A 26,214-nucleotide genomic window follows, 5' to 3' on the forward strand; every position below is an offset into this window, starting at 1 on the left:
TTAAAAATGCGAACTGAAGCTCTGGTTCAAACTTGTGAGGGCCAATGGAAAACACAGCCAGAGGGTTGCTGAGAGCCTCAAATCTTGGCTGCAGTATGTCTCTAATGATATTTCATTTAGTCATCATGAGAGCACTGCAACACCCATAACATTTTATTGTTAGCCGTGAGCAAAGGTTTAGGAAAGTACCTTCTCATAGAATCAGATGAAATGCTTAGAATACAAGTTTACAGAGCCGAATGTGCAAAAAAGAGTTTAACTGGAGGTTGTGTTTTTACGTGTGGAAAATCCCAGTCTGACTGACTTGCTAGCAGAGTTTGAAGCAAGAAAACAGTAATGAACATGAGGTGTCTTATATCTGCAGCCTTTAGTTCCTCAAACCCCTCTTCTGCAGCATAAAATTTAGTAAAAAAATTGGCACTGCACTGTCAAGTGGTGGAACATGATGAAACATTTTTTTGCTTGATCCATCTCTCCCTGAATGCAGCCATGTGCTCCTGCTTTCCAGTGGCTTCTTTACTTTTCTGCTGTAGGAGCACCATTAGTGAGACTCGTGGTAAATGACTGAGATCTATTTAGGTTTAGTGGTTTATCCACTGCCCCTCAGGACCTGGGGAGAAGTGGGGTTTCACGGGTAGATTTGACTAAACTTTTGCAGAACAGGCAGAATGGCCCTGGGCTGCTCAGCTCTCTCCAGATACGTTACATGTCATAGCAGTGAAGAAAGAATCACAGAATCACAGGATGGTTTGGGCTGGGAGGGACCTTAAAGACCGTGTTCCAACAATGGGCAGGGACACCTTCCACTAGCCCAGGTTGCTCAGGTGCCCTCTCACCTGTTGTAGACATTCCTGAGTGCACCCAGGCTGCAGAGCAGAGTTGAGGAGTTGTTCCAGAGAGGAATGGCCAGGTTAGATGTGAACATCGAGTGTGGATGTCCATGAGTGCCTTTTGAGGTGCTCCAGGGGCCCTGCCTGACCACTCTCTGTTTCTCCCACACAACCTATGTCAACAGAAGTAGCTCCTGCATCATCTGCAGTAGAAGCTTTGGTTCTCTAAAGGTGTCCTAGCACAAGATTCCTATGATCAGGCAACTTCCTGCTGGAGTAATGGAAGAACCTGCATTTCTAAGGGTCTGTATGTTAAGACTAAAGGAACTGTGAATGTGTTCTCTCACCTAATGACTCTTATTTTCTCTACTTTCAGAAGCTCCTCCATCTCCTTCAGCCTACAGGCTGACCTCTAAAGATAATGAGGCTTTGGAAATGTGCCTGATCACAGATTACTCCCCTGAAAAAGCCACTTTTTACATTGCTGAGAAGGCCACGTCTGCTGTTGTGGAGGTGGCGACAGCTGAGAACAGCGCGGAATCGAGCTACGTGTCAACCTACTGGGCCAGGAGAGAGAAAATGCAGTGTGGTGCCACTCATGAGGGCTTTGGAGAACTGGAGGGCGAGGACCCTGAAAGTGGTAATGGCACTGCTGGGGGGGGTGTGCAGGGTCAGAGGTGCTCTGGGCTCTGTGCTGCTTGTGTGAGCAGGACTGGTTCACATCTCCCAGCAATGCAAGCGATGCTCCATTAACTCCCACAGTCCAGAGGAATGTTGCCTTGTTGCCTCTCTTTTCTTTCTCCTTCCTCTTTGGTGGAAACAAGACTAAAGGTCAGTAGACTGGTACAGTCACAGCAGAGAGATCTTAAAAACACACTTGGGGGGGGGTGGAAGGAAAGCTTGACATTCCTTTGCCCAGTGGGACCCTGAAGTTTAATTACATCATACTTTATGCTTGCCCTGAAAACAGCAGAAAAGAGTGTTTATGGGAGGTTTCAATGGCCAGAAACTCTAATTTATCCCTTCTAAGCAGAGATATCATTATGAGCTTCTGAATAAGTCCATTTCTGTTATTAATTAAATTTGTCTTTACTCTTTGCAGGTGCCAGCACTGTCTGTGTTACAGGGCTGTCCCTACACTTCAGGACAGGTATGTACACAGCATTTTAGTAGTAAAGATTGGCCTGATTAAAGGAAATATCTTCCCAAATTTTTGCAGATATTTCCTGCTTGCAGAATTGTTGTTGGACCAAAAAGTTCAGACTGGAAATTTCCCAAAGGGCCCCACAGGCTTTAAACACCAAGGCTAAGAGTCCTGGGGTTAATGTAGCCCTCCAGATCCCAGCTGGTAATTTTATGCAACCAGTGTAGCCAGTGTCCACATGCTCCTGCAATGACTCACCCAACAGCTACGGCCCATCACTGGGGGACTTCAGGTTCTGATATGAGTCAGCCTCACTGTCTGCTGCCTTTCAGACTTCAGAAGAGTTGGGTTTATTTTGGGGTGCACAAACATCTAATGAACCAATAGCTGAGCAGGTGGTTTTTGCTGTGTGTGCTCAGGGTTGCACTAAAGCTGTGGTGCACCTGAGCTCCAGCTCAGGGCTGGGGGGTGTATGAGTAGTGCTGCAGCCCAAGGACTGCTCTTCCTGCCAAAGGAGCTGAGCCTGCCCCTGAGCTTGCCCTGCTCACAGAACAGCTGTGCTTTTGCAAATCTTTCCAAAACACCATTTCAGGGAAATACTTATCAGTAAATGTGCTGATTTGATCAGCCTTTCAGAGAGAGGTTTTTGATGATAAACATAAAAGGTGTTTTTGATGATAGGTCTCTGCTTCTCCAGAATAGAACAATGTATTTTCAAACTTCAGATTAATAGAAAATCCAAATATAATTTTGTTCTATGAATAAAATTTAGATTTGTTTTCCCCCTGGCCATCTTTAAAAAATTTTAGAGAGAGGGAGGAGGGACACCTCCAGCATCCTGAGTTCATAATGCACAGTATTTAAAACCAGTTAGATGGTTGGCAGACTTGCATATCAGATAATTAAGTGGTTATTGAATGGCAGAAATAAAAGTCCATCAGTCCTGCTCCCTGTCCCACCAGCTGACTCCATCTGAGCAGCCTCATTAGGAAGTGTTTTAATCTGTCTGGAACGAGGATGTTTCAGTGCTCTTGTGACTCATTTTCTGATACTTTTCCAGATGAACACCTGAACACACTGTCTTTATCACAGCTGGGCCTGAAAATAATTTTAATGAAAGGATTAATTTTTAATGTGGTGATGACAATGCTTCTGTGGAAAAAAGAAGTGAGTATGGATGGGAGGTCTGAAATCATCTGTCAGAAAATATCTGGATCACTTATGAATCTTCCTTCTCTCTGGAACATCTGTTTATGCAGTCTACCCATACACCTTTTATCTACCAACAGTAAAACTCATCCACTTCTCTGGCCAGACCATTTTCACCCACCTCTCAAGTACCCTTCCTTGTCCATATGCAATTTTTTTTGTTTCAAGACATCTCTCCCTTTTATTTCTACATCATCCCTTCCCTTGTCTGCATTCATCTGTCAGATTTATCCCCAGACCAGTCTCCAGATGAGAGACTTCAATATAAGACCTTAATATATTTGCTTTGGCTCAATGTCTCTTTCTTCTCTTTCTCTTGCCTGGACACTTCAGCAGCTGTGACTGTAACCCAAATAATGATTTAACATACCTCTATTTTTGTTGCAGAATTGAAAGTAACCAGATGGTGCAGTCCAAAAAAATCTGCTGAGGAATCTTTGAGCAACCACTGAGAGCAAGAGTGAACACAGGAATATTCCTGGTGCAAGGAACATCACTTGTTGTTCTTATATATCACACCAACCATTCTATTCTAAATTGCTTTATTTGCATTGCTACAAAATTACTCAAAACTAAGCTTAAAATTTGCAGCTTTCTGCCCCCCCGAATGGTTCATTCACCTCTTCTGCAGGCAACAGACATTGCTATAAATATAGATTGCCAAACATCACTGTTACTTGCACTAAAATGACTATTGCTGCCTGGAGCAGTGCTGTTTGTTGAAAACTGTGAGCTAAATATCACCTGAATGTGAATTTTTCCTATTTTGGTAGATTCAGGGTATGCATGTCTCTTAGGGTGCACCCCCTAGCCACTTCTTCATGTACAAATAAAACAATTTGAAAAGCAAAGGGAGACTTTCTCATGATGCTGTGCATCATGTCCTAGATCAGAGCAAGAAATCCCTTATTTCCCCTAAAGGATGTGCTGCTACGTGTCCCAGAAGTCCTAAATTCAGTGAAATTGTCACCTCACTATCACAGACCAAAAAAAAAAATAAAAAATTATTATTTTCTGAAGTCTATCTCGCCTTAACGTTTCCTGAATTTAAACCAGCTTCAGATTTGGCTTTGTATTCAGTAAAAATACAAACCAGCCTTGTTCTTTTTGTTTAGGTCTAACAACCTGAGGTTTCCCAACTTCTTTTTATAACCATTGCATAAAAATATGCTGTAATATTTACCTGTCCACATGTGCCCAGCTTTGGGCAGTGCATGCCTGTGACATCCACACGCCACTAATGCATGAACTGTGCTGGCACCCACACGGTGTCTTGGCAATTCTTTAGGCCTTTGGCTGTTATTAAACAATTCTTACCAGAATGAGAAACTTGTTTGTCTGTTATATTTGTTGTTTGAGGAATTGCTTCAGCCTTCAGCTGGGCTTTAGGAATGAGCCTGGCCTTTGGGGTGAAAGAGGGAAGGGGTTGGATTCACCATGGAGGGTGGGAAGAGCTACAAATTCCCTCTCCAGGACATCCGTGCTCTGTCCATGTGAGAAGAGTGTGGCTGGGGAAGGAGGGGAGCAGGGGAGCTCTTCTCCAAGAGCAGACTCTGTGCTAGTAAAACATGCTTGGCCAGTGAGAGGACTAGTCATGGGTCCAGGCTGCCTGCTGCTGCGGGGGACAAAGGAGCCTGAAGTGTCTTATCTCTAACTGTTTCCCACTTCTGAGTGTCACTGCAGGACAAGGCAACTGCTTTGCAGTGGTGACACCAACCAACTGCCCTCTGCCTCCAGGTTCCGTCTGTCCCTGGCAAGACTGGAAAAGAATTTTTCTCCTTTTGTGACATCAATTTCTCCATCTTCTGAAGCCCCAGAAACTCCTCTGGAGGGAGGAATGAGAAGTGTGCTCTGACAGAAACACAAGCTTGAGCCTTGCTCGTACCTTACACTGGTGCCCAAAGTGAGTGGTGGGAAAAGCCTCGCTGGACTCATGGGGGTGATTCCCCCTCATAGGGTGTTTCTCACCCTGCTGGATTCACAGCCTTCACACGGGGCTGATTTCATAAAGGCTCACGATTCAAACGCTTTTAGCCAAAAGTCCTGGTGCTCCATGTGGGAGGACCATGCCAGGATCTGACCCTGCAGTGCTGAGCAGCAACATGACAGTGTCTCACTGGTCTCTTGCCATGGTCACCATTTATCATAGTGACCATCCCTGACCATTTAGGAGGTGGCCTATCACAAGGTGACAAAGTTACTGACCCCTCCTGCCAAGGAACAACTTTAACCTTTCTGTGTCTATTGCCCTGATTATTTCATAGTACAGATGTTCAGGGATTTGTTCTCTTATCTCTCTCTTGATGTAACAGTCACTCTGGTATCTCTCCAGATGTAGGAAGCCTGTGGCTCCTTAAGTGCTGGATTCCAGGCAGCTCTTAGAGCTTACACTCTGCTCATGATGAGATCTGCCAAATCACCAGGAAGCAGCTTGAAGAAGCTGCTTAAACGATATTTGAACTATAAAGCAAGTCATTGAATTTCACAAATTTCCAACTGATTAACCTCATCCCAGCAACTTTCAGGGACGTGGGAGAAAACTTTCCATACTCATTTACTTTTAGCATCACTTTTTAAATCTTAATTTTTTTATGTTGCACTTCAAACCTACTCCCAGCTGTAAGGGCAAGGGTTAAGGACTGTGCTGCCTTTGTTTCTACATCTCAGTCTTTCTTCTTCCAGGTTAAATGACCCCAGTGACAGGATTTGCCAAGTGGGGGATGAGTTAAATATTTTGACTAACGTGGCTCTGGGCACGTGACCTGCAAAACATTGAATTTGCAGGTCTAGTTCAAAGACACTTCGAGATATCAGGCTGGCAATCTCCCACCACCACAATGTGCCCCTGCCCCCTTTGTGCTTTCTTGTTTATTTTGAGAAATAAAGACCGCAGAGCAAAGCGAAGGCAGGAAATAACACAGCAGGACAGGAGGTGGAAAGGGGCTCACGGCCCAGGTGAGGCAGGAAGAGGCCACAGCAGCAGTTCCATGACGCCACAATCGAGATCTGGGTCACCTTTTGATGCTCATCTACACCTGACCACAGAAACCACTTCCTCTGGAAAGTGGAGCACAAATAGGGGTGGAGGTGCAGGGCTGAAGTGGCACGTGGCAGGGAGGGGGAGAAGCTGTGGAAAGGAAAAGAACAGCAGACGTTAGACCACAAGCCAAAGTGGAATGAGGTTAGTACATCCTCCCCTCCCACCCCCTCACCACAGCCTGCACTTGGGGAGGGTGGGGGAGTTGTTTTGGTTATAGCAGGAAGGACTGAGCTATGAATAGAGTGGGCAGGGAAAGGAGGGGAGAAAATGCATTATAAAGTGTGGTGGGTGGTGGGGAAAGATCTTAGAATTGTGTCAGATTTCTGAATTTGCTGATAGATCTCTATACAGACCCTTTATACAGACTGAATCCATCCAGAAAAATCCTTCCACTTCTCCTGACCCCGAGGAGAAGGGAGGATGAACGGCCAGGCTGGAGTCCTGTCACACTGGCAGGGAAGAAGATGTTGCATGGTCCATCTCTAGCACTCTCTCCCCTGTACCAGCTCCTGTTCCCCAAACCTGCCTATGGGTAGATGAATTTGAACATTTTCTAAGGGTTTTGTTGGAGGAAATACCCTGCCCAACATTTGTCCTCTCTCACCAAACAAGGCCCTGTGCACAAACCAGCCTCTCTTCTTATCCTTCTCCTTGTGTGACCAGGAACCTGAGGACGGACTTTATGAGAAGCAGAGCTTGAAGGTATTGATGGATTTGTTGAAGCTTATTTCGATGTGGGAATAGCTTTGATAGGACCCAAATTGATCAGAGAATCACAGAACACCAGATTTGTTTGGGTTGGAAGAGACATGAAAGCTCATCTCGTTCCACCCCCTGCCACGTGCAGGGACACGTTCCACTAGACCAGGTTGCTCCAAGCTCTGTCCAATTTGGCCTTGAACACTTCCAGGGATGGGGCAGCCACAGCTTCTCTGGGCAACCTGAGCCAGGGCCTCCCCACCCTCACAGGGAAGAATTCCGTCCCAATCTCCCATCTAACCCTGCCCCCTGGAAGTTTGAAGCCATTCCCCCTTGTCCTGTCACTACACAACCTTGTGAAAAGTCCCCCTGCAATTCTACTCTCCCTCAAGAATTCTGCTTGAGTTACAGGCTGGGGGAAGAGGGACTCGAGAGCTGTTCTGCAGAAAAGACACCTGGAGGTGCTGGTTGACAGTTCGCTCAATATGAGCCAACAGCGTGCCCAGGTGGCCAGGAATGCACACGGCATCCTGGCCTGTATCCAGAATAGTGTGGCAGCAGGACCAGGGAAGTGACCCTTTCCCTGTACTTGGCACTGGTGAGGCCACACCTCGAGTGCTGCGTTCAGTTCTGGGCACCTCACTTAAAAAAGGACATTGAGGGGCTGCAGTGTGTCCAGAGAAGGGCAACAAGGCTCATGAAAGGGCTACAAAACATGTCTTATGAGGGATGGCTGAGGGGGCTGGGCTTGTTTAGTCTGAGGAACTCATCACTTTCACAAACTCCTGAGAGGAGGGTGGGGTCAGTCTCTTCTCCCGTGAATGGCCTCAAACTGAGCCAGGGGAGATTCAGATTAGACATTAGAAGAAAATGCTTTCACTGTTAGGGTGGTCAGGCACTGGAATAGGTTGCCCAGGGAGGTGGTGGAGTCACCGTTCCTGGGGGTGTTCAAGAGGTGCCTGGATCTGATGCTGGGTGATGGTTTAGGGGTTACAGTGGGTGGAGGGTTGGACTGGATGACTTTGAAGGTCTTTTGATGATTCTGTGATTCTAAATCTGAGGGGGGAGCTTCTTCCCTCAGAGGAGCTTCAGTGCAGCTCAGAGGCCCTGACAGCTTGGCAGCCCCTTCCAACATGTTTGTGTTCATCAGCACATCAGAGTGCAGGGACCCTGACACCGTGGCAGGGTGGCTGTAACAACTCACAAGCCTTAGTGGGGCTCTAAGTCCACCTGGGACATCCACACATGGCCCATGTGCCTCTGAGGGATGTGGAAGGACCTGTGGGAAGGTGGGTACACCTGGGGACATGCTGGAGAACACCCACCAGCTCCTTCCCTTCATGACCACTCACCACAGCCTAATCCGAATTTTTCACAGCTTTGAAGCCCAGGGGCACATTGGCAACAGACTCTGTAAGATAAAGGTGCAGGAAAAAGGGAAATGAAAAGGGTGGATGACAACTGAGTTTTCATGACAACTTGTTTCCTGCTTCCCTCCAAAACTGGGGCACAGAAAAAAAAGTCTGTTGGGTAAAAAGGGAGAGAGAGGGGTACAATCAGGGAGTCATGCCTGAGAGGGAGAGAACTTGGGTGCAGGAGAAGCTCTGTATTTGTCACCAACAGGGAAAAGGCTGCAGTGTCACACAGGGTTTTATTGATGGAAAGGATTACAGGTACATCACGAGGCCGCAGACCCCTCCATAGGACACTGTGGGGAAAAACCTGAGCCCCTTCCTCCACCAAGGCAGAAGGTGAGAGTCTGCTGGGGAACTGCACTTCCCTATGCCAGGCTTTGCCATCAGAGCTCAGGAGCAATTCAAGACCTGGAAAGAGAGAAGGCAACAGGAGCAATGTTACTGCTAATGGGGAGGAAATTCCCCCAAGCTCCAGTGATCCTGTGGCCCCTTGCAATAGTAACAACAGGGTATGTCCTCCACTTCCCAAACCCAACTGTCCCTGTCCCAAACTGCCTCATCTGTGAAGGAACTTGCAGACTTGGACCCCAGCCACACCATGGCCTCCAGAAACGACAACCCTCACAAAGGGAGGAAACTCCCCCAGGAGTTCCAGCTCCCAAAGCCCCTCCTGCAAAGAAGAATGGGAAATATCTCTCATAAGAGAGGAATGTGGGTAGGTTTCTGTAACGCACCTAGTTAAATGCCCTATCAAATGATACAAAAGCCAAAAAATACATGCTCAAAAGCAGAAAGCCGTAAATCCTCACCCTGTGCCAACCCAGAGAACAACAGTTCGGCTGTGCTTGGCCCAGAGGCAGCTGGGAGTCGGGAGGACTCCTGGATTCACTCAGGTTCTAGTTCTCCCCCAGAAGCACTGACGCCCCGTGGTTGCCCCTTTTGAGATCCCATGGATCAGTACCTAGCAGCCTCTCCCAGAGCTCAGCCAACGAAGTTGATGACGACGAGGTGGAGGATGGTGTTGGCAAAGAGGAAATCGGCGAACGCCCGCTCTGGGGAGATGCCCTGGAACTCACCCTTGTTCTGGGGGTTGATCTGGATCCGGAGGCAAACTGCAGAGCAGAGAGAGAGAATGAGAGATTAGTGAGCACAGAAAGAGGTTGCGGTGGGAAGCACAGCCTTCCTGGGGCAGCCCAGCCCAGGTACTGTTCCGCCAGTGAAAAGTTACTCCATCATTACTACAGATGAGGAGGACCCGGGCAGGGGATTTGCACAGGGCTGTCATGGAGTCAGTGCTCCCACAGCACCACACACACACCCTACAGGGGTGCCCAACAGAGTCCTGAGAGGAACAGGCTCAGAGCAGGATGGGACTCACACAGAAGTGTAGATATTCTTATGTCCTCTACTGGGTGTGTTAGAAAGAGAATCACAGGATGGTTTGGGTTGGAAGAGACATGAAAGCTTATCCAGTTCCACCACTTTCCATGGGCAGGGACACCTTCCACTTTCCCTAGTTGCTCCAAGTCCTGTCCAATCTGGCCTTGGACACTTACAGGGATGGAGCAGCCACAGCTTCTCTGGGCAACCTGAGCCAGGGCCTCCCCACCCTCACAGGGAAGAATTCCGTCCCAATATCCCATCTAAGCCTGCCCTATGTCGGTGGGAAGCCATTCCCCCTTGTCCTGTCCCTGCAGGCCCTTGTCCCAAGTCCCTCTCCAGCTTTCCCGGAACCTCTTTAGGCACTAGAAGGGGCTCCAAGGTCTCCCCGGTAAACACCCCATGTGAACAGCCCAGCTCCCCCAGCCCGTTAGTCCCTGCGCTGGGGGGGCTGCAGAGGAACAGGGTGGGTTTGGGGATACTTTGGGAGAGCAGCGCCTGCAGCTGCCCCTGCTGGAGCCTGCGAGGACCCCGGGAGGGACAAGGATAGGGGCTGGCCCCAAGGAGTCCCTGCCCGCCCGGGGTGCTGGAGGTGCCGAGGGGCCCCGGTGGGTCCCTGTGGCTGCCCAGGGACCCCCGCCGGGTTCCGAGGCTCCCCCGCCGCCCGCGGGGCCCGGCACTGACCGCCCAGGATGAAGCTGCCGACGGCGGAGATGAAGCCGCTGAGGAAGGAGTTGAAGGGGAAGGTGCCGACGCCGAGGCAGTATCCGAACTGCAGCGCGCCCGTGAGCAGCACGTAGAGCAGGAAGGCGTCCAGCGCCTTGAGGCGCCCGGCGGTGCCGCCGCCGTACTCGGACAGGAACCGCCGCGCCACGGCCCGCACCGACCCCGCCATGGCCGCGCCGCGCACTGCGCACGCGCGGTGGCGAAACTGCGCCGCCGACTGACGTGGCGGGGCAGCAACGGGGTCACGCGTCTCGGCCGGCGCATGCGCCGAAGGCTCCGTGCAGTCCGCGCCCTCGCAGCTTGCCAAGAGCCAATCAGAGCCTAGTGCCGCCTGTTGCCAGGCAGATTAGATAGCATCTCCGCCCAGGAGCCAATTAGCGCCGAGCTCCGCCTATTGCCAGGCGGATTACAGCGCCCTCACCCGCGTCCCGCTCCCTGCGTGCTGGGAATGGCGGGTCCGGCTGGGAGATGCTCTGGCCGAGGGAAGGGGAGGCTCAGCGGGTGCATGGGAGTTTGCTACAGAAGGACTGTCCTGGTTCTCCCAAGAGGAGCCAAAATCTTGTCGCCCCGCTCGGAGCTGGGGAAAGGCAAACCACCGCTTTCATTGCTGCTGGTTAAAAACCGTCACGACACGGAGCCTGAAGGGGGAGCAAAACGATTCTGCTCTGGAGGGGGGAGCGACTTTTCAGTGAATCGGAAACAGAACTTTCCTGTATATATATTCGTCCTTTGTAAATCATTCCAGCCTTCCCCCCTCTCCCAAACGAGGGATGTGCTCAATTTGGAGAGCAAATACCCCTGAACGGGCTCTGCAGTGAAGACAGGGCATTTCCCTATCATAGAATCACAGACTGGTTTGGGTTGGAAGGGACATTAAAGCTCATCTCATCCACCCCCTGCCATGGGCAGGGGCACCTTCCACTATCCAGGTTCCTCCAAGCCCCGTCCAGCCTGGCCTGGAACACTTCCAGTGGTGGGGCATCCACAGCTTCTCTGGGCAACTGTGCCAGGGCCTTACCACTCTATTGTAGTAAAGAACTTTCTAATATCTAACCCAAATCTCTCCTCATTGCTTAAAACCATTATCCCTTGTCCTGTCACTATCTGCCTATGTAAAAAGTCACTCAATCTTTTTTATAACCTTCCTTTAAGTACTGGAGGGTCAGAGTAAGGTTTCCCTGGGCCTTCTCCTTTCCAGGTTGAACACTCCCAGCTCTCTCAGCCTGTCTCCAGTCTTCTGAGCACCTTTGTGGCCTCCTCTGGTCCCGCTCCAACAGGTCTGTGTCTTCTTGTGTTGAGAACTGCAGACCTGGACACAGTGCTCCAGGTGATATCTCACAAGGGCAGAGCAGGGGGGGACAATCCCCTCCTTGACCTGCTGACCACACCTGTTCTGATGCAGCCCAGGATGCAGTTGGTTTTCTATGCTGCCAGTGCACATTGTTGGTTTATGTCCAGCTTTTCATCCACCAGAACCCCCTGGTCCTTCTCCTCAAGGCTGCTCTCAATGAGTTCTTCTCCCAGTCTGTTTGGAGAACCCTGAACCAGGTGTGTCACCTGGCACTTGGCCTTGTTGAACTTCATGAGGTTCTCATGGCCCACTTCTCAAGTTTGTCCAAGGTCCCTCTGGACGTCCCCTTCCTTCTGTTGAGTCACCTGCACCACTCAGCTTCATGTCATCTGCAGACTTGCTGCCATCTTACAGAAGTGATGTTTGTGTGTCACTTAAACAACACCATGGCTTTAGTTCTGTAGCGTGAATCTTTGGAGACCTTGTCCCTTCTAACTCTTACGCTTGCTCCCCATGGATGTATTCTCCTTACCTGTGCTTGGAATAGAGACAGAAATACCCCCAAGAAACAACTCTTGTGTTCATGTGGTAGGGAAAGCACCCAGCTGGGGGTTGGGCAAGGTACACATTCCATTATTTGTTTTCAATCTGTGCAGTGTTTTCTCTCGGAGGTCCATCTCTGTAGGCAATAGGGCAGAACTGGGGATGTTTTCAAGTGCCCCATCCTCTGCTCATGCCTCCAGGGCCTGAGCCTGGAGAAGCCTCATCCTGTAGAAGAGACTTCCTACATTTCTGAGTGGAGTTTCCGCATCCAGGAGATGGGATTACCAGCATGGTTTTGCTAAGACCCCGTCTGGGAGGTTCCCTGTCTTTCTTCTACAGCCCCTGGTATCCTGATGTGTTGAAGTCTAACCAGTTGTGGAGGATGGGACCTGAGCATGTATATTACCCCAGGGCTTCTCTGTCAGTGCCCATAAGGGGCTTGTGACCTTTTTTTCCTTAGTCATTGGCCATTTTTTTGTGGCATCTCTGGGAATAATCATTTGTCTTGTCACAGGAGCAAAAGCATGCATGGGAATGGATTCCACAGCCATGTCCCTTGCTTTTTCTCCAAAATGCCAGCAGCTGCAGCTCTTGCTGAAGTCCTCTGCATATTCCCATCTACAGAGAACCATCAGAAACCATAGGGTCTCCTCCTCACCTCACTAAACCCAGACAGCCCTATGACACCATGTCCTGAGTGAAGATGGTCACTGCAGTCTTGGGGCACTCAAAAAATTTTGGTGGTGCTCAGGATTGCTGGGACTTGTTGGAACTTTCCCTGCTGCTGAGTGAAGAAAAGCAGGCTGGAAATGATCTCCTTTCATCAGAGAATGCCTGCATTTGATCTCTCCATGGCCCTGAAGAACAGTGTTTTGGGAGGGAGATAATTGGCACCCCAGAGCCGGGCTGCACGTCAAACCCTGGAGAGATGTGCAATGGAGGGGTGAATTATAAAGTGCTGGACCTCCAAGTTCAAAAGGGGATGGTCAATACTGCAAACTCAAACTGGCAGATAGTTATTAGTGGAATCCTTTGGGAATCAACACTGGTTTTATTAACAACCTGGATGATGGGACAGAGTTCACTCTCAGCTAGTTTGTGGACCATACCAAGTTTGAAAGAACAGTCAATAGCCTGGATAGCAAGGACTTGACAGGCCATGAAATGTATCAAAAGAATCAGCACCAAATTCATTGAAGTTTAGAGCAAAGTCCTGATCTGGGATAACCTCATGGGACAGAAGAGTCTTGGGGTTGATTGGCTGGAAAGCAGCTTTGCAGAAAGAGCCCTGGAGTTACTGTGAGCAGGTCAACATGAGTCAGTAAAGAAGGCATTTTCTGGGTCATCTTAACAAGAGCATAGGTGAAGGAAGGTGATTCTTCCCCTCTGTTCAGCACTTGTGAAAGCCCTTTTGGAGAACTGGCTCTAGTTTAGGACTCCCCAGGACATGTCAGACTTTGGTATTCTGGAGCAAGTCTGGGAGAGGTGGAGGTTGGAGCACAAGACATGGTGCTGAGACGGCTGGGTTTGTACTGTCTCAGGAAGAGAAGGCTCAGGTGGGACCTTGCTGTGGCATTCAGCTACGTTTTGGTGGGGTGTATAAAAGGATCTTCTTGCAGGTGCACAGAGATAGGATGGGAACCAATAGACAGAACACAAAAAAATTTTAGTTAGAAATTCAGAAAAGATGTTTCACAATGTAACCAAACACTGGAATAGGGATCCTGAAAATTTCTTTGTCTTTTTGATTTTCAGAACTGGACTGTAAAAGGCCTTGCTGCAGTTTAGTCCTGCTTTGAGTTGAACCACAGATCTCCAGAGGTCTTTTCCAAATCATATTACTCTGAGATTTTTGATCACCTAGTAATTCTATAAGTGATTATTTTAAAAACACCCTACAAGGACCCTGTAGTCAGGCGTTCCCATTTTCTGCACTTCTAACACCCTTGCAACTCCCACAGAGATTCTCTGCCCATTTTTCTCTAGCGCTGCTTCTTTTTGCTTCCCCTAAGCATCTTTGCCTCTGTCCTATGTTGTTCTTCTCTATCTAGAACCAACTTCAGATTTAGTATCTAATATACTTTTAATTCCTCCTGACTGAGTCAGACAATTAACATCTTAGAAGAAAACAACTAGACAACTACAGAAGCAACCCTGTTGTTCTCAAGACCTTTGAGAAGAAACTGATGGCCTTCACTCTACCTGAAAACCAGGAATGCATACTCAAAGATTATTTGAGATTTCATGTCTGAATTCGAGATTCCTTTTTGGACTGACAAGTGGAAGTTCTTATATTTTTCCTCACCCTATGCTATCCAAACTCCATCTCTTCTACTGCAGCCATGCTAATTCAAAAACTTCTGAAGCTTTTTACTTGTGCTAATCCTTTCCCCAATGTAGAAATAAAGTAGATAAGACCTCATAGGCAGAGGTTTGGAGACTTCCTAGTTAGGAGATTTCTGTAGCATGACCTGACAGCCTCACCAAGTCAGCACGACCCGACTGTTGAAGGAATTAATTGTTTGTAAATGGATGGATTGTTTACACCCCCGTTATCTGAAGTAATTCACTTGCTGTCAAGATTTACCATATCCTGCTTATCTGACACAGCTTGGTGAAGAGTAAGTTTTACAACACAAAGGTGTCTAAATTCAGTAACTATCCCTTTTGGTGAGTGGTGAAGGAATTAAACCCAACATGTGAATTACTTCCCTCAGGAAGCAAGAAAATATTAACAGTCAAAGTGGAGTTTTGATTCCTGCAGAACTGAGATTTTTCAGAAATGATTGTTTGTCCTTTCCTCCTCTCCACAGCTACAAAATGAGCTGATGGAAATGAGTGCATCCTAATTTAAGTAAGGATCTGGGATATGTCTTCTCACTGACTTCGAAATGAACTTGGTTAGTGTTTAGTCTGCTCACTTTAGGTCTCTGCTTTGGGAATCCATGTTAGTCACTTTATTCCTAAAAGTGAAGAGAGAACAACGGATGGTGCCAAAGGGTGGTTTAATACTCTATTCACCATCCCCGGAAGTTTTCAAAAAATGAATAGATGTGGCACTTTGTAACACGCTTTAGTGGGCATGGTGGTATTTGGTCCAAATACCTTGATGATCTTGGGGGTCTTTTCCAACCTTAATGATTCTATGACTCCTGTCTGACATTGGTGCTTTGAATTCAGTCCCTGGTGGTAATCACAGCAGCTGGGGGTCTGTTCTAAGTGAAGAGGAATGTGCTCCCTCACTTGTCATGCACTTGGGGTCGGATAACCTATTGGATAACCACATCCATAGGTGTAGGCTGGAAACTGGCTGTGGAGCAACTCTGCACACAGAGCTGTGGTTCCTGGGGGCTGACATGCTGAGCAGGGTGTCTCTGTGACACTGAGGGGTCACTGCAGTCCGGGCTGCCTTTGCCCGCTGTTCCGGACAGGTGCTAAATTCATGTTGCTTAACACTGGGTATCTGGAGAACTGTGCACAGCTCCCAACACCCAGTAAAAAACCCCAGAAGATTTTATTAAAATGGTATGAGACCAGTGGAAGATGAGCAAGATGATCAGAGAACTGGGTCCCATGATAAATGAGGAGAAGCAGAGAGAAGGCAAAGTTGAGAGGAGGGATCAGCTGTACTGTCCACTGAGGGGGAGTTATAGACAAGTCAGAGCCAGATCTCTCAGAACAAGAGATGCGGATCATAAAGTGAATCTCCACTGCACACAAGGAAATAACTCTTCACAATGAAAATGGTGAAGCATGAGGGAAGTTGTGGCATCACAGGGAAGCTGAGGCATCTACATGCTTGGACATATCCACACTTACCTGGAAAAGGTCTTGAGCAACCTTGGCCAGCTTTGAAGTCAGCTTTGCTTTTAGCTTGGGATTGGACCTCCAGAGGTCCTTCCCAATCTTACTGTCTCCATGGTTTCATTACATTCTTGTTGTTCTTCGAACTTTCTCAAGTGTTTTTCCACAAGGTGTTTTTTCAGATTTCAATACCTAATTAGTCCCTGAGGTTTGACTTGGGGAGGAAACACAAGACTGTAATATGTTGCCACTTTTATAAAAAGGACCTGAAGAGAGAGGAAATTCGTTTGCCAAAGATCAAATGTCAAACTAAGTTAGGGAGAAACATCAGACTAAGACTCCTTTTTGAAGCATCCTGGATTGTTGTAGATATACTGGTAACTATTTGGACCATTTCTTAGAGTTTGAGTGTGATTTTTTGAAGATAGGGGAAAACTAAAGGGGCAATGGCTTGGAAAACTGAACTTTTAGTCTTCAAACTAAAGTAAAAGCTTTTATCTGTTATTGAAGTTGTTTTGTATTAGTGTTTTTTTGAGAAATAACTGTGAGATGGAGCTAATAAACTCTGTGTTTTGCTGGAAAAATGGCACTGAGTGGAAAGATTTGATAGGAACAGTGTGATAAGAAGGGTTGTAGCATCCTAATTTATATCTATGTTTTTGTTGAGCATTTGAAGAAGGAAAATTGAGTGTCATGTTTGATATGGGCTACGAGCTATGTAAGATGGGTTTGCTTTCCCTGGAAGCTCATTGTGTTGGTCTTCGTTTCAGTCACTCAGAAATATCTGAAGTAAGTCAGAAATTAATTTAAACCAGGTTAAAAGATCCAGACATAATAGATAAAACCTGGGAGACCTGAGTGCAAAATGGGATATGTCTCTTTTTAGGGCAAGGAGGGCTGGGAGAAAAAGGAGGGAGAAATTGAAAAACCAAAGATGGGACCTGGCAAACCTGCAAGAAAAGAATGTGAGTGAAGGGCATCAGACAGAGTTTTCAGGTTCCACTTAACTTCCATGAGGTAATGGCTACCACAGGGGTGACTCTTGTGGTAGACACGGTGCACTGGGCAGTGTACACTTCTGAGCTTGGGGTAGGGTGTTGTAAGGTGAAGGGATGCTTGGAGGCAGAGACTCTGAAGAAGAAATAATGTCCATCACCATCAGATTTGATCCACTGAAGCTGTAGAACTTAGGGCAAATGAAAAGAAAAGGACAATCTTCCCATGCTTTTTCCAATTCCCCCCTTTTTTACTTTTGCTTGCTGTAGCACCCATCCATTTCTCTGTGTATTTTGCCTTCTCTCAGTGGTAGTCAAATATCCTTCTCTTTGTAGCACTGCTGTCTTACTGTCTGGCCCTTTCTCTGTAAAGCCTCTCCTTCCCCCTCCTCTCTCTCTCCCTTTTTCTGTCTCCTTTTAACTGCAATAAGTTTCTCTTTTGCACTTCTAATGTATCCATCAACTAATCTAATCTGCTCCAAAGTCAGTCTACAGTGTGATTGCATTCTTCTGTGATAAGTCTCTGGACACAGTCAAAAGACTCACTTTTGCATTTGGCTTTTTCCTGTGTTTGTTGAAGGGTGAATATTGTCAGAACACTCAGAGATTCCTTGATTTAAGGGTCTGTAACAGTTTCTGCACATCTCTCAATTATGCTGAGAGAGTATTGTAGGAATCATCTCAACTGGAATGAGGACTAATTCTTACAAATGGAGCCTGGGACTCCTTTTATATGAACATGATTTTTAAATGTGGTTACTGTGGCTGTTCCGGTCTTTTACAAGGGGTTTATTGCTGGTATCACTCTCTAATGTTAGCAAAGCCAAACTGACGTGTGTTCAGTTGTTTTCCAGTAGTTTCCAAAACATCTCTTTTCTTTTCTCTTCCTGCAAGCAGTGACGCCTCAATGAACCACACAAGAGTAGTGGAATTTGTCCTCCTGGGGCTGGCCAACAGCCGCCACTTGGAGATCATCCTCTTTCTGTTTCTTCTCATTGCCTACCTCTTGATCCTGCTTGGAAACATTACTGTCATCAGCATCACTCTTGTGAATAATTTCCTTCAGACCCCGATGTACTACTTCCTCAGGAATTTCGCCCTTTTGGAAATCACTTTCACCTCCACATTCATTCCCAGCACCCTCTACAGCCTTCTGACAGAGAGGAAGACAATTTCCCTGCCTGGTTGTTTCTTTCAGACGCTGCTTTTCAATTACTTGGGTACCTGCACCCTTTTCCACGTGGCAGTGATGTCCTTGGACCGTTATGTTGCCATTTGCCGCCCTTTGCATTACACAACTATTATGAACAGCAGGTTTTGCCTGCAGCTGATCCTGGCATGCTGGGCAGTGAGTTTTCTCTTGATGTTTCCTCCCACCATTATGACTGTCCAGTTGCCATTCTGTGGTCCCAATGTCATGAACCACTTTTACTGTGATACTTCCCTGTTGTTGCAACTGTCCTGCACAGACACAGGGTTCATTGAAGAACTGATGTTTATCACACTAATTGTCATCCTACCTGGTACCTTTATAGTAACTGTTGTTTCTTATGGCTGCATTATTATCACCATCTTCCATATACCATCTTCTGCAGGTAGGAAGAAGGCATTTTCCACTTGCTCAGCTCACCTCATAGTGGTGATGGTATTTTACAGCACTTGTATTTACAGGTACATCCGCCCAGCACAGCGAGGTGGGCAGGACTCTGACAAAGTTCTCTCTTTCTTCTTCTCTGTGCTGACTCAGATGCTTAACCCATACATCTACTCCCTGAGGAACAAGCAAGTCAAACAAGCTTTAAAGGAGAACATGCTGAAGGCGTGTTCTGCCTCCCTGGGGCAGTTGTGTGTTGTGGAGTAGCCCGTCCAAGTAACTGAATTGTTCCTCAGATGTAATATAAGTATTGTGTAACTGTGAATTAAAGACGCTGATTTCAAATGGTTTATGCTTCTACATTCCTGATAACCTTGTGTTAGCAACCAAAACATACCAACACAGAAAGGATTTTCCAGCCTTCCAGTACCCAGCCTCAGCTTTGCCTCAGTATTTCACCTCCTTGCTGTGATGTGTCAGCCTTAGCTAACAAGAAAATTCCTACTCACTCCTTCCCCCCCCACAGAGGGATGGAGCAGAGGCAGAAAACAGGAAAAACTAAACAAAAAGTCTCATGGATTGAGATAAAGACAGAGAGATGGTTTACCAATTGCTATCACGAGCAAAACATATTGGATTTGGAGAAAGCGGATGTAATTTCTTGCCAATTAAAATAGTTTTAGCTTGTGAGAAACAAAGTTAAATACTAAACGAACACCTCTACTTTCCCCTTTCCTGTGCTCAATTTTATTCATTTATTCCAGAATACTCCACCACTGTCCCAAGCAGTGCAGGGTGGGTGGGGAGGGTTATGGTCAATACATTGTTCTTCCCTTCTGCTGCTTCTCTCTTCTCACGCTTTTCCCCTGTTCCAGTGTGGGTTCTCCCACGCTGCAGTGAATATCTGCTCCACCAGAGATCATCTCCTCCTCCTCTGATCTTGCTGTTCCCTCTTTTGTTTCTCACTCCTGTTGTTCCCTCACTAGCTGGCAATTCCTGCCCTTTCTTAGAGATGTTTTCCCCGAGGTGCCACCAGCTTTACTTGTAGGCTCAGCTTTGACTCGTACTGGGTCCATTTTGGAGCTGGCTGGAATTGGCTCCAGCATGGAGCAAGAAGTTCTCACAGAGGCCACACCTGCAGGCCCCTTGTTACTGAAATTTTGCCATGTATATCAACTGTGGACTAACACAGCCAAGTGACCCTGAGCGCCATGCCCACTCAACTTTTAAATCCCTCCAGGAATGGTGACTTAACCACTTCCCTGGGCAAACTTTTTCAGACAACATGCTTGGTGAAGAAATTTTTCCTAATATCCAAAACTCCCTGGCACAACTCAAGGCCCTTTCTTCTTGTGCTGCAACTTGCTACTTGGGAAAAGAGACCAACCCACACGTGACTTCACCCTCCTGTCAGAGAGTTGGAGAGTGAGAAGGTCCCCCATGAGCCACCTTTTCTCCATGCTGAGCTCCCCCAGCTCCCTCAGCTGCTCCTCATCAGACTTGTGCTCCAAACCCTTCCCCAGCTCCACTGCCCTTCTCTGGACACACTCCAGCCCCTTCAATGTCTTTGTTGTCATGAGGGGCCCAAAACACTGCAGGATTCAAGTCAAGGCCTCATCAGTGCACAGCACAGTGGAGTGGTCACTGTCCTGGTCCTGCTGCCACACCGTGGTTGGTACAAACCAGGTTCCCCTGGCCTTCTTGGCCACCTGGCCACGCCTGGGCTCATGTTCAAACTGCTATCAATCAGCAGCAGCCCCAGGCCCTTTCCCACAAAGCAGCTTTCCAGCCACTCTGCCCCAAGACTGGAGCACTGCAGGGGTTATGGTGACCCAAGTGCAGGACCTGGAGCTTCACCTTGTTGAATATCTGTTTGTCTCCTCCCAGAGCTCTTTGATGAAACTTGCAAGGTTGTGAAATATTGAGATCCTCATTGTTTTAGAAAAAATGCGTAACCTCAAACATGAAAAGATCTAGTATCATGATCCACAGCTGTCCTAAGCTTGCTCACTTTCCCCCCATGGCAAGGGACCCTGCAAACAAAGTGCACTGCTCCATTTTGTTATAGACTAATTTCATTGTTTATTCCTTGTCTAGGGTCTAACGAAGAAACTGTGTGGCCAGTCTGGTTTATTGGATCCTTCTTAACAGATTTTTCCGACTACCAACTGAAGCCAACCAGACCTATTTTTTTCATGCAAATTGCCTGATTATCCTTTACTTCTGATATGTTTTTTCCCAAAGCAGGGTTGATTAATAGATAAAGAAAAGAAATGGAATTATGGTCGAAAGCCTTGTTTCAAGGTACACAGAAACAAGGAACAGCACTTGCACCGTGCAAGTGTGAGGTTCAGTGTCTGCTGCCAACACACCACTGGGAAGGAGCGAAAGGGATGATCACAGCACTGTGTAATCACTGTGCTGTGACTTGTATACAAACTGGCATAAGTCATGTCCAGAATAGAAGCTTTGGAGAAGGTTAATCAGGGAGACATCCATGTCGGGTCACAAGGTGCAAAAAGAACCCCCTGTCTTTCTAAACTCCTTCTCTGAGAAGAGTCTCAGTGCACCTGGATCCAATCCCAGTCCCAGAGATGTGTAATTGAGCCTGTATACAACTTTGTCCTGCAGGATTAAGGATGGCAAACCAAACATATTTATATCAATAATGATTTATTTAAATTGATGATGATACTGATTAGACTAAAAGACTTTAATCTGAAACATTACAACAGAGTATAGATGTATAGTATAATGCATGTATAATATATTTACATATTATCAGAGGCCTGGAGCACCTCTTAATGGCTGAGAAGCCGTTAATCTCGTGATTTTATCTCACGGAACAGAGAAGAAGGTGTTCAGGGTCTGATGGAACAGAGGATGGGACCTGAGGTGCAACATTTCATCCCGTATGTTTGAATCCAGAGCTGATCCAGACTGGGACTGGAAGGAGGGAGCTGTGAGTTAGGATGGCCGGTGGTTCCTGAGCGTTGTAGGCAGTGTGTGTTACAGTCACAGGGCATGTTACAGTCACAGGATCTAATGGATGAGAACTTAACCAAGAATTGACCCCTCCTCATGTCTATGAGAAACATGGTAAAGAATGTCTCTGATAAGCTGTGTTCAATAAAGTATGTAGTTGTTATGCTGTATGTTGCTGAGAACACAGCTGCATTGGGGAGGACACATCTCCAGGATGAAGGACCACCACCTCCCCAAGATCGTGCTCTATGATGAACTTGCCACCGGCTGCCACAAGAGAGGAGCCCTGAAAAGAAGATCCAAGGACTCCCTGAAACAACATCTCAGCCTTGGCCATATTGACCTTCATAACTGGTCTACTCTGGCCTCCAATCGAGAGGTCTGGAGACACACCATCTATAACGCTGCTGATGCTTTTGAGAAAGCACACAGGATCACTCTTCAGGAGAAAAGACAATGCAGAAAGAACCGTGTCTTGTCGATACCACCTAAGGAGTCTTTCTGCTGTGCCTTTTGCACCGGACGTGTCTATCTCCATTGGCCTTTTTAGCCACCAGTGCACTTGCAGCAAATGTGGGTAGAGCCCTTCCCAAATCTTCGTTCGCGAAGCCCGGCCATGAAGATGATGATGTTGCAAAAAGGTAGGAAACGTGTGTGCAGCTGTTCCATGACCTGTACATTTGACCACACCGGGGTGCCTGGCCAATACCCTGGGAATTCTCCAGTTACCTGAGACTCTGGGCTGAGACGGGGATTTCCAGCTGACGTATGGACCTGCATGTTGAGGATTAGGTGGTAATTGGTGATGTATTTCTTCTTAATCACTGTTCTCTCTCTCTGCAGTAATTATTTGATACATTGCTAATTTTATTTTGTATTTTTAATACATAAATCCAATAATTTTATTGTGCTTGTTTAAAAAACTTTTCATATTTTGCAATGACTAGTGTATAGTCATTTTGTTGAGTACCCTGCCTGTCAGCAAAACAATTTGGCATCACAGCACAGGATACGAAACAAAATGGCTTTTTTTTAAGTACAGAAAAATGCTGCCAAGACAGACGTAGACCTGGGTATTCCTGGATGGGAACCTTGTTGTATTTGGGCCCCTGAGTGGTCATGTTATGGTTTATGTGAGAACTGGGACTCCTGTTTGAAGGAGGCAGAACCACTTAATGTAGTGAAATGTTTACAAAAGGTTTCAGTAGAGAAGGGGAAGGAAGGGAATACTCTAGGGAGACGAGGAGGGATTTTGCTGGCTGCATATCAAAAGTAGCATCAACAGAGAGAACAAATGTGTAAGGATAAGATTATTTTGGAGAAGCAAGTATGTGAATTGCAGGGGAAAATAGTTACAGTGAAATGCCAAAATTGACTATTAATGGAGAAGTTGGACACTTATCAAACAGTAGCAGAAAGAGCGGCTGTCCAGGTAGCCCAGTATAAATATTGAAAGCAAAGGAGTTGAGTAAATAAGAAAAAGTGCATACTCTGATTGCAGAGGCAGGGATAGACTAGGATCCTGAAAAATGGGATGGAGATATCTAGGATTCAAGCGATTTAGATAGTAGTTCAGAGGGTGAAGTGTTTGCTGAAGCAAAGCCAATAACATGAAGAAAATTGGAAGGTGATCCTACTGGTTATCCAGTGAGGCATGATGCCATGGATGATTTTACTCAGGATGAAATCAACGATATTATGGATACATTTAGACAACAACCTGGAGAGTCTTTAATCTCCTGGGTGGTCAGGCTGCATGATCTTGGTGCCACTGGGATTAGATTCAACTTGGAAGACAGTAAGTTTGTAATGTTAAATTTTGATTCATTTGTTCAAGATGCCTTCCAAGGCTCAGCTGGAGAGACTAATTGGTTGGCTGTAGTGGTGGAAGATTGTAATAGAAAATAGCCCATGGAAGGGGAGTAGCCCAGTGCAGATGGGCCCTGGAATACTCTATGGGATTGTATTCAGCATATTAAGGCAGAAGGAGTGAAGACTGCTGTTTTTATTGGTAGTGCAGACACTATGCAGCAAAATGGCATTATCAGCTCCAATTCAAAAGAGGATTACTAAAACTGCTCTACATGCATATAAAAGTGTTATTGTGATTTTACTGATAAATGAAACAGGAAACCCCATAGGAGAAGTCATAGAAAAAATCCAGCAGTTAGGAGATTTGGGGGAATGGGGACCCAAACAAAGTGGGAGAGGTGATAACAGGAATGGTGAGGTGAAAGACAATTAAACCTCTTAAAAGGAAATGTTTGCTGCCTTGCTGAAAGGTGGGATGGCCCAAAATAAGGCTGATGGGCTCTCCACTAATGAGATGTGGAGTTCAGACAAGCAGTGTGGATTAAACAAACCTGTTACAAAAGTAAAGAGTTCAAGTTCAGGCCAAAAAGATGACATGATGGATGGAGCAATTCGACCTTCTGCTCCCCTCCTCATGAACAGGACACTTGCCAAGAGAGGGCTCCTGTACTGACTCTGGCTGAGCTGGAGTTCGTTTCCCCACAGCAGCCCTCACAGCGCTGTGCTTTGCATTGCAGCTAGGAAGGTGTTGAGAACACACTGGTGTTTTGGCTACTGCTGAGCAGGGCTGGCACAGCATCAGCCCTGTAACGTTTCTTCCTCAGTCGAGGGCAAAATCCTGGGAGGGGACCCAAGTAGGCCAGCTGACCCCAACTGACCAAAGGGACATTCCAGACCATGTGACATCAGCTCAGATATAAAAGCTGAGGCAAGGAGCAGGAAGGCAAGCATTCATTGTCTAATGGCTGCCTGCTGAGGAACTGTTACACATGCTGAAGCCCTGATTTTTAGAAGTGGCTGGACATCGCTGCTCATGGGAAGTAGAGAATAAACCGTGTTATCTTTCACTTCACTTTTGCTTGTGCAAGTGTCTACTTTGCTTTTGCTTTACATAAACTGCCTTATCCCAACCCATGAGTTGTTTTCCCCCTTACTCTCTCCCCTGTCTGACTGGGAAGGGGAGGGATAGAGTGGCTGGGTGGGCACCTGGCGTCCAGCCAAGGTCAACCCACCACAACCCCCATTGGTGAGTCAACTGTTCCAAGGGACAAAAGTATGCTATCTTTATCCATGGCCAGATGTTAAATGTTGCAACAACTGAAAGAATTAAAAGCAGAGGGAGATGAAGGCCAAGCTCCAGCACAAGGATGGGCAAGAAAAGACCATTATCCTCACATGGAGCTTCAAATGTATTGGAAAAATAAATCTTGTCAAATAGTTAAGGCCATTGTTGATGCTGGAGCAGAGACCTCTTTAATTTACGGTAATCCTAAAAAGTTTAAAAAACAAAAAGTTTTGATTACAGGATTAGGTGGCAAACATATTAAAGCCATACAGACAAAAACTGAGATGAAAATTGGCATCCTGCCAAAGCAAACTTATTCGGTGATGATTGTTTCTGTCCCTGAGTATATAATTGGGACTGATATTTTAAAAGGGCTGACTTTACACTTGTCATCAGGTAAATATCAATTTGGAACCTGGACATATAGATCAGCCCAGCCAGTTTTAATTGGGGAAGCTAAAATACCTCTGGGACAAATTCCACCTACCACCAAAGGAATGACAATGAAACAATATCATATACCAGGAGGACATGAAGAAATCTCACAGATCATTAAAGATTTACTGGATACAGGAGTGTTGAAACCAACAACCACTGCCTTTAATAATCCTATCCGGCCTGTTAAAAACAGTGATGGAATGTGGCGAATGACAGTAGACTATAGGGAGCTTAACAAATACACCCCACCACTGACAGCTGTGGTACCACATACTGTCACTTTATTGAAAAAATACAATGACACCCTGGAAATTGGTATGCAGTAATTGACTTAGCTAATGCTTTCTTTACAATACCCATTGCTGAGGAACACTGAGATCAGTTTGCTTTTGTTTGGCAAGGCAGGCACTATGTGTTTACCTGCTTACCTCAAGGGTGGCTCCATAGTCCCACCTTCTGCCATCGAATCGTGGCAGAACACCTGGATGAATCATCCTTGCCAGAGACAGTACAAGTGATGCATTTTATGGATGATATAATAATTTATATTGTATAACTGTTCATGCTATAAAGTGACTAGTGTGAAGTCATTTTTTTGAGTACCCTGCCTGTCAGCAAGACACTGTCTTACAGTCACAAGGTGTTATGGTCACAGTGTGTTGCAGTCACAGTGTGTTACAGTCACAGTGTGTGTTGAGCACTGTAACTGAAGCCTTGGGAGCAAGGCCTTGTGCATCTGCCAGCGTTTTGGAAGAGCAGGTTTGGAGAGGTGGGTCCATGGCATTTCCTTTCCACTTGCTGTGTCTACGGGATGCTGACAGAAAGCACCACCTTTGTCCTACCTGGGCACTGCTGTTTGACTTCTGTAAGGGAAGGTTGATACAGGAGAAGTCTGAGGCTTTCTGAGCTGTCTGTAATCAAAATCTGTGAGTTTCTGCTGTAATGAGCCCCGGTGAGAACACTTTGTCCAAGTCCGCTTCTGGCCTCGCATCTCGCACTGGGCTCCATTAAAGTTGCTCCAAGC

The 26,214-nt window shown here is 46.6% G+C and overlaps 2 protein-coding genes across 2 annotated transcripts; one reads left to right on the plus strand and one right to left on the minus strand.

The window, feature by feature from the left end:
- Window positions 1-8,554: 8,554 nt before the first annotated feature.
- Window positions 8,555-10,632, minus strand: DAD1 (defender against cell death 1). Its single transcript, XM_027672599.1, has 3 exons — window positions 10,402-10,632; window positions 9,299-9,449; window positions 8,555-8,745 (listed from the first exon to the last, which is right to left on the minus strand). Exons 1-2 carry the CDS (start codon window positions 10,610-10,612, stop codon window positions 9,319-9,321), a joined length of 342 nt encoding a protein of 113 aa, XP_027528400.1. The 5' UTR covers window positions 10,613-10,632; the 3' UTR covers window positions 8,555-8,745; window positions 9,299-9,318.
- A 7,351-nt stretch (window positions 10,633-17,983) lies between these two features.
- Window positions 17,984-18,956, plus strand: LOC113961894 (olfactory receptor 49-like). The gene has a single exon (XM_027672600.1). It carries the CDS (start codon window positions 17,984-17,986, stop codon window positions 18,935-18,937), a length of 954 nt encoding a protein of 317 aa, XP_027528401.1. The 3' UTR covers window positions 18,938-18,956.
- The last annotated feature ends 7,258 nt before the right edge of the window (window positions 18,957-26,214 follow it).

This window comes from Neopelma chrysocephalum, unplaced genomic scaffold (assembly GCF_003984885.1).
Source record: "Neopelma chrysocephalum unplaced genomic scaffold, ASM398488v2 Primary Assembly neopelma1_97433, whole genome shotgun sequence".
Taxonomy (NCBI): domain Eukaryota; kingdom Metazoa; phylum Chordata; class Aves; order Passeriformes; family Pipridae; genus Neopelma; species Neopelma chrysocephalum.